The 8951-nt window shown below is 34.1% G+C and overlaps 1 protein-coding gene across 1 annotated transcript; it reads right to left on the bottom strand.

The window, feature by feature from the left end:
* Positions 1 to 456: 456 nt before the first annotated feature.
* NFU4 (NFU domain protein 4) lies at positions 457 to 4385 on the bottom strand. Its single transcript, XM_039028191.2, has 6 exons — positions 3931 to 4385; positions 3678 to 3839; positions 2745 to 2920; positions 1634 to 1737; positions 1422 to 1533; positions 457 to 896 (listed from the first exon to the last, which is right to left on the bottom strand). The coding sequence occupies exons 1-6, from the start codon at positions 4127 to 4129 to the stop codon at positions 828 to 830; spliced, it is 822 nt and encodes a 273-aa protein (XP_038884119.1). The 5' UTR covers positions 4130 to 4385; the 3' UTR covers positions 457 to 827.
* Positions 4386 to 8951: the final 4566 nt, after the last annotated feature.

Here is an 8951-nt window from a genome sequence, read left to right as displayed (position 1 = left end):
CGATCCATAGCCTACAGAAACAAGCTGGTTGATGCATAAAGATTCACTCAGCATGAATATTTGTTTAAAGAGGACATTTAAATATTCAAAATCCATAATCACAAATCAACAAATGAACTATAGGAAATTACTTGCAGATATAAAGTAGCAACTACATCCACAACATGCATTGTCAAAAAGATTAAGCAACTTGGCAATAAAGCTCTGCATTAAACAATGTCAAGCCTCTTTTACAGCAAATGAAAATCTCAACCTAGAGAAAAATGGCTTCCACCATCCCACATTTCTCATCCTATGATATAAATATATATCTGGGATGCTCAAGAATCGTGAGAGGAAGGATTGAACTATAAATCTTTGAAATGATATTTATAGTATTTTTATCTACTGAACTATGCTCGAACAGGCCTGTAATATTAACAGCAATATTTGAAAATGTCCTGACATTGCAATACATAGAACAAAAATACTATTATTAAATGAACAATCGAATCTCTCTTACATTATCATATACGTTTGTCATGTCCAAAATATGTTAAGCCTTTGAAATCCCAGTTACGGTTCAATATTCACAGACTTCTTTTCTTAGCTAGGAATAAAAGTTACATGGTACTCTGCTCTATAAACCATGAAATAATTCGACCTCAACGGCCTTTTTATTCTCTGCACAAAAACAAGTACTCGCATGATCTGGTCACCCTCGAGATCAGTGTTCTGGCTCAACCTAACAAAGAATGAAACAACTAACCCATACGGTATAATCCTCAAGATCATTGATGTGGCTCAATATAACATGGAATGATGGAATGAATAGACCAACTCATTCTTTACTCCATCTGGCTGGTTGACTTTACATCCTCTTCGTCAAGGTCAAATTCTTGTTCCACGCCCTTCACCTATAAATTGAGAATAAACATTCAAATCATTGATAATCCAACCCAAAAAAAAAGTTTATGGTTCTAAGAAACATAAGAACAAAACACGAGGAAAGGAGCGACATACCAGAACTAAGCATCCATGTAACATTATTCTATTTCTGTTTTTTGGGCCATGAACTAAATAGGGACGTTTTTTTTTTTAGTTCTTGTCACTCTTTTTGCTTCTACTTGGTCTTCTACCTCTAAATTCTTTTGTAATTATAGCCTAACTCATATTTACAGTAGGACTTCTGTTCTGTAACATGGTGTATGGGGATATCTCATCTCCCCCTCCTTTGTAATTCTCCTTTTGGTAATGAAAATTGTGTTTACATACATATATACACACACACATACATACATGTATATATACACATACACACATATATATAAGAAGGAAAAAAAAAAAAAAGGTGATTCTCTACATTAGTTATCCCCCTCTCTAGGGTACATACTGCATACAAACATGAGCTTACAAATATATAAAGATCTTATAACTCTCACCTCAGGTACATAATGCATCAACATATTTTCAATGCCAGATTTTAGAGTGACGGATGAGCTTGGGCAGCCACTGCATGCTCCTTGCATTCTCAATTTGACAATTCCAGTTTCTCTGAAGAACACAGAAACGCAAAATTCAATATATATAAGAAATCATGCATAAAACTCCTGATGCTGTACGGACACCTTTAACTGAATGCAGCAAAACCTACTCGTTGTATCCCCTGTATTCAATATCTCCACCATCATCTTGCACTGCCGGTCGAATACGAGTCTCAAGCAGCTCTTTAATCATAGCAACAGTTTCAGAATCATCCTAAAAAGTAGGCACAAGTAGAGAATCTATTAAGAACCGAGCTGTATCAATCTACTAGAACATATACCTTTTAAGGAAAGATTCAATACTTGCAGCACGAAAAACAACCACCATGAGGTCAAGAACCTCAAAATTAAATATTACAAAAATATTAATTGACATCAAATAGAAGATGTGGACAAACTCATCTTGTGGGTAAGTAACTCAACTTCATTAACTAAACATACTCATTTTAATAACAACTAATCAGAGAATTTCACTGACTGGAAACAAAATACAATTACAGTAACTTTGTGTAAGTCCTTGTCAATTCTCTAGGTCCCCACAAGTGGCACAATAGCTTGCATATCCCTCCTTTTGTATTAATAATGGAAAAGCCCATCACTTAACAATAAAAAACAGGACGGAAAAAACAAAAGATTACTAATTTGATTAAGAGAAAATTGGATGTCCATCAAAAAGATCAATATGGAGATCAGAAAACAAGTTCTTAGCCAAAGTTGTACTTGTACCCAAAGGAGTAAGATTGTAAAATAGTAAGTTCAATAAGAAAACAGTGCACAAGTCTTCCATAGAAGTAACATTACCATGAATAGAACTGCAAGGCACCACATTATGCTATTAATACCATGAGCCTCAAGTACTTTAAATCTGAAGTATGATTTCATATTTCTATATTAGTACTTAAGGAACATAAAAAATCTATGTATATTAATTAATGTAGTTTCACCAAGGAACCCTTGTTCGACCTGGTATTACATTATGTAGAGTATAGCAAGAGAGGAAAGAAAATAATATAGAAATGCATAATTTGCAATCAACACATAAAATAACATAAATCATCATAAATATCCCCACAGAGAAAATAAACAAGTGTATCAACTCTTTGATTACTGCTTAATTATTAAAAAGTTTGGAGAAAAGCAACCACTATGTGATCTGAAAATTTGATTTGCTTCTTAATGAGTAAAAATCTAACAAGGAAGTGAACCAGTTAGAACACATACTTCTTTGATGGCTGTGTCCATGGCAGCAGCAGTTTTAGAGTCTAGAAACAGTGGTTGCCCAGAAGAATAGAAGTCCATGATTGCAGCAAAAATTTCAGGCTTTAGGAAATCCCAAGAAGCATCATTTGATTTTGTTACAGTAACAAAATCTGATCCAAAGAAGACTCGAACAACACCTGCACAAGCAATCGAGAAAGCCCCACACCAGGAATCAATAAAACCAGTGGGAATGCTAGTAATCCATCATCAAGTTATTATATCAATTAAAATATTCATCGTGAGCATATTACACCAGCAACCCATGTTTAGACTAAATACTGAATTCACTCATTCAAAGTCCACAAGTCAATCAACACAATCATATAAAAGATACTGTTGATGACTTAACTACATTTAGAAAACAATCAAAACTAACTTCATTTAGAAAACAATCATTTTCATAGAGAGAGAAGAAGCACTCAACTAAATTCAAACTTGAAAATTGAAAAACAACAATGTACACTTGTAAGAAAGAACATTCAAATATCAACAAGTTTACTGAATCCAGTCTTCACATTTAGGAAATTAGATGATACTTGAAGGAATTCGTATTCAGAAATCAGAATGTTACCGTGAAAAGGGAAAAAAAATGCGGTGCGGAGTTTGAAATGAATAGAAGTATAGTTGAGTTAAATATTGGAAAATGGAAAAATGGAAAAATTGAAAGGAAAAAGATAGAGATTGGGGAAAAAAAAACCAATACACATACACACAAAAAAGGGGAAAGAAAACCCTCAACGTTAACGCTGATACATTTCCAGACCTCTGAAGATCAACAGCTATGGTTTCTTTGAGACATTCGAAAATGGAGGCATTGGCAGATGAAGGAAAACAGTTTTCCAATTTGAAAATCCAACAGAAATCTATAAAGATAATATGGGTTAAAAAATGTACCATCGACACCATAAAGGGCCTTTGCTAGGGGGGAGTTCATAGCAGAACGCGCGTTAGGAAAATCAGCACTCCCAACTTCCATAACAGGTTTTCCAGGATAGAACATGAGAGACGAAGGATTGGGTGTTGATTGAGTTTGGATGAACATCGTTCTCCTCTGTCCTGAATGCAACAAAATTTAAACACATATATACAAAAACAAATACATCTGATACACAACTTTTCCATTAAGGGTTCGTCAAAGCCCACGCACCTCCGAATTGATTCGATTTCCATGAGCGCAAGTAAGAATTGGAGCAATTTCTAGACGATATAGAACAGGAAGCAGCTTCTTCACCGCCGAACATGGAAGAAGTTGTTGCGGCTGAGAAGAATCGAGTCTTCCCACCTCCGTGAAAAGCCATTAATGGAATTCTTCGAGCTCGGAGAATCAGTCTTCCTAAGCCCCTCATTCTCCTTCCCTCTCTGTGTCTTGCAGATTGAAGAGTTCTTTTGTTAAATACCTAGCGGTGAATAGCGTTGTGTTGACGAGGAGGATGAACGTAGGTTCGGTCTATGGTTTTTCGGTTCGAGCTGGTGTGGGTAGAGATGTCCATGGGATAGGATAGAGTCAGCATGCCATTTCCATCTCCGTTCCCACTCCCCATTTCATTCCCATCCCATGAAATTTTTTATAAGCATTAGGGCAGGATTCCCAGCAGAAAATTCGCAGGGATCGGGTTATCGTGGAAATTTTTATCCGTTACTTTTTTTTAAAAAAACCAATTAATTTAAATCACTTTCAAATTTTAATTAAATAATTAATTTTATCACCAAATTGTTTATTATGGTCAGTTTATATGACTATTTGAATTTAAAAATAAATTAATCAAATTTTAGCCTAAAAAAGCTAATTAATTTTTTAGTAGAAATAAATAAATATAAATCAAATTATTCACATATATAACCTAAATTTAAACATTCAATTTAAACATATTCATTATTTTTACCAATAAATAATCAAATTTGAAATTTAAATGTAATATTTATATAATAATAATAATAACATAACATTAAATAATTATACCAAATAAATATGTAAAAGCTAATCAAGGTGGGGATGGAGAATGGGGTCGGGCTGGGGACATTCCCCGTCCCCGGTTAGCTCACGAGAAATTTTTTCCCCCACTCCCTCCCCATTCCCCACCTAATCGAGGAATCCCTGCCCCATTCGGGGCGGGGCCCCGGGGCCTTGTTCCCATGGGGAAATTGGACATATCTAGTCTGAGGCCAATTCGGTGGGTAATTGGTAATAGCAATTTTTTTTAATATAATTACTAGTTAATGTTTTAAATTAAAATATCTTAGTAAAGGTGTAACTCATCACTAGGGTTGGCAAAAATCCCCACGAGGTCAGATCGAGGTGGAGAATCTTCGATTTGATAGGGGATAAGGGTCAATCCGTCGAGTCCTTAGTTGGGGACGGGGCGGTAGGATTGGGGTTGGGGATGGGGACGGGGCGGGGATGTGGAGGGTATCCCCGCCCTGTCCTCGTCCCTAACCCCAATCCCAATTAGTTTTTTTTTAGTTTTTAATATATATCTTAATTTTACAAATAAATATATATAATTATATATATTACAAAAAAAATGAGGATGGGTCCCCACGAGGACTCGTTCCCCCAATGGGGATGGAGAGAAATACCCCCGCGAGGACGGGGATGGGGAATCCCCTTGTCTCACCTCGGTCCTATTGCCAACCCTACTCACCATTAAGGTGCTTGGAGTTTACACATCTATTTCATTTACGAGTAGTTGCACAATGGAACAGGGTACGATCCTATGTTGGATGTCGTCAATGAGCAGTAGCCTGAAATTGAATGTTTATACGGCATGTCATCTAGAAAAAATTTGGAGCTAGTCTAGGCGTTGTTATTAGTAATAGGTAGGAGGATGTCATTATTGCTCAGTCAATGGATCGTTCATGTTGTGTGGATGTTGAGGCTAAGGGAGCTTTGACTCTCTTTTCAAGTCTAAAGTTGGCTGAGGAGTTGAGATGTGAAAACTAAGGGTGTATGTGGGTTGGATTAGGAGAATTTCTTGAACCAACCTGAAAATTCGAGTTGGTCGGGTTGGATACCCGAGTGACTCGAATAGGGTTTCTAACTAAACCCTTAAAATTTGGGTTGGGATGTCGGGTTATTTACTTTTTTTTTCTTTTTAATTACATTTTTATTAACTTAAAATATTTAAATTTGCGTACATTACATATTAGTAACGAAAATTTCATAAAACTCAAATGTTACATATCAAAATCTAAAATATCTATTACAAACTTTAGACAAACATCATAAAAATATATATGAGTTATAATTTATACTATCTAAAATGGGCTATGAGAGAGAAAATTTTGAATTCCCCATTTGCCCCTTTTAATGATTGCTTATAGGGTTATATAGTGTAATTTCACATCTAAGTTGTCAAATTAAAAAAAAAATCTTGTTTTTAAGGGGTATTTTCAAATGTAATAAAAAAATCCAAATTATTTACAATTAATGCAAAATTAAAAAAGAAACCAAAAAGAATGGAAGAAAGCCCAACCCAACATGTGAAATACCGAAAATATCCCAACCTACACAAAAAATCGCGACCCGTCCAACGATTAATCGAATTATCCAAAACCCACGCTCACGCCCGATACCTATGTCTTCCCACATCTTTTTCTTCTAACAGCAACCAATCCTCATATACTACACGATAACCTATCGCTCTCTATATCGTCGGCTTCTCCTTCTTCCACTACTTCATTTTCTTCTCTCGTCGCTACTGCTTCATTATTTTTTGTCTTTCCTTCTTCTTCTTCCTCTGTCCTATTACTTTATTTTCTTCTCTCATTGCTACTTTTGATTCTTCAAGGTTACAATCTACCATCAAATCCTTCAAGGTTAATTCATTAATTCTTTTCATTTCATTAATTCCTCTATGTAATCATAATTATTAAGCATTATTGAACCTAATTTTGTTTAATTAGATGGTAAGCAAAAAAGGAGTCAAAGTTGATGGAAGCAAAGGAAAAGGAAAGAAAATAATTAAAGTTGAATCATTAACAACTAGAGCAAAAAGAAACAAATCTGAAGAGAAGAAGAAGGTAAAATTAAAGAAGTTGATAACTTCAAATTCTCCATGTATAAATAGAACTTTAACATCGATACATACTTGTTGTGCATCATGCTTATTTAATAATGTACTTGTATTCAACTATCTATCTTAGGAGCTTTAGCAAAAACTTTAACATTAATCCATCTATTATTGATAAATTTAAATTAAGATAGACAGAGATAGAGTATTATCTCTATCTATCTAAGATAGATAGTGAGAGTTTTATCACCTCTATCTTAGATAGACAGAGATAGAATACTATATCGTGCATCTAAGATAGACAGTGATAGAGTTCAATGGTAAATACTGATATATGTTTTTGTAGTTCATATATCGTTTGCACTCTATATTTCTATATTTGTTTAGTTGAGTGGATCTATTATTCATAACTTTGAATTGAGATAGACAGAGATAGAGCACTATCTCTATCTATCTCAGATAGACAGTGATTGAGTTCAATGGTAAACATTAATGTTTGTTTCTATAGTTTCTATATCGTTTACACTCTATATTTCTATATTTGTTTAGTTGAGTGGATAATTATTAATAAATTTGAATTGAGATAGATAGAGATAGAATACTATCTCCGTCTATCTCAGATAGACGGTGATAAAGTTCTATCATTGCCTATCTAAGATAGACAGAGATTATATTTCAATGATAAACACTAATAGTTGTTTCTATACTTTCTATATCGTTTGTATTTGTTTAGTTGAGTGAATCTATTATTCATAGCTTTGAACTGAGATAGACAGAGACATAGCACTATCTCTGTCTATTTCAGATAGACAGTGATAGAGTCCTATTTCTATTTACTTGAGATAAACAGAGATAGAATACTATCTCATAGATATTGTAGAATATTATTGATAGTAATAGTAGTTGGTGTTATTCAAATTTTACTTTCTAACGTACTATTAAATATATCTTTTCAACAGGTGGAACATGAATTGATCATGAAAAATGAGAACAGAAACTTAAGTGTTACAGTCTACGTTAGTGTAGAAGTCTTAAATTTGATAAATCAAAGTTAGATGAAACAATTTTTCCAAAAGTTTGGAGTGGCCCATCTGGACACTTTCTTAATACTAAAATGACCAAAATACCCGACAATTCCTCAACTATTTAGTAAAAAGACAATGCTATACAAAAAAGCCAAATGTCCTTGCATTTAACTTTAATGGTCATATAGTAGAATTTGGGTCGAAAGAATTTTGTTTAGTAACTGAATTGAAAGGCCACAAATTCCCTCAATTAGATTTAGGACAAAGAAAAGTGTCTGAACTTAGGAATACTTTTTTCCTTCATGATGATCATATAACTAGAAGAGATATAGAGAGAACTTTCAAAGCACTACGCAATGAGGAGGAAGAGTCAATGAAAGTTAAATTAGCCAATCTCTACATCCTAGAAGCTTTTTTGATCTCTAAGCAACAACACAACCATGTCAATTTCAAATATCAAAACATTTTAGATGATGAACAAGTCTTCAAAGACTATCATTGGGAAGATTTTCTCACAACCTAACCTATCAATTCTTAAAGAGAGCGTCATATACTAAGAAGGATGTTTTCTACCTTTAAGGATTCTCACTAGCATTAGTTTATTGGGCTTTTGAGACAATCCTTAAACTTTCCGATTTAGATGTTGGATTTGGAAGAAAACTTGGAATCAAAGATCCAAGAATCATCATATGGAAGTGTTTGGAGTTAGATGAGTGGAGAACTCTAAATTAGAACATTTTCGAAACAGAAGATGCAAGTAATTCCTTAAATGAGAACATTTTCATTGTCTATCACTTTAAAAATACACAGTGTAATATTTTATCTCTGTCTTGTTGAGGTTGATGCCCTAAATCTCGTACGGTCCTGTAGTTTGTAAACACGTGTATGAACAAACATTTATGATATAATAATATGAGATATTTTCTTCACTATTTTCTATGAAATATGAGATATTTTAGTTGCATTAACCACAAACCAATAAACAAAGATCCCTGGTTATCGTTGTAACTTAAACATGTATGTGGAGACATACAAGTGGATCGTGCCTTAAGTGATAACCTAAATGGTTTGTAGTATATGGATAAAGGAGGGAAACCTTATCCTGGTGACACTACGGATACGACCTGCTTTGT

This window comes from Benincasa hispida, chromosome 4, assembly GCF_027475165.1.
Source record: "Benincasa hispida cultivar pf3 chromosome 4, pf3_genome.v1.1, whole genome shotgun sequence".
Lineage (NCBI taxonomy): Eukaryota > Viridiplantae > Streptophyta > Magnoliopsida > Cucurbitales > Cucurbitaceae > Benincasa > Benincasa hispida.
The sequence above is the reverse complement of the archived record's forward strand: the minus strand, read 5'-3'. Positions and strand labels throughout refer to the sequence as shown.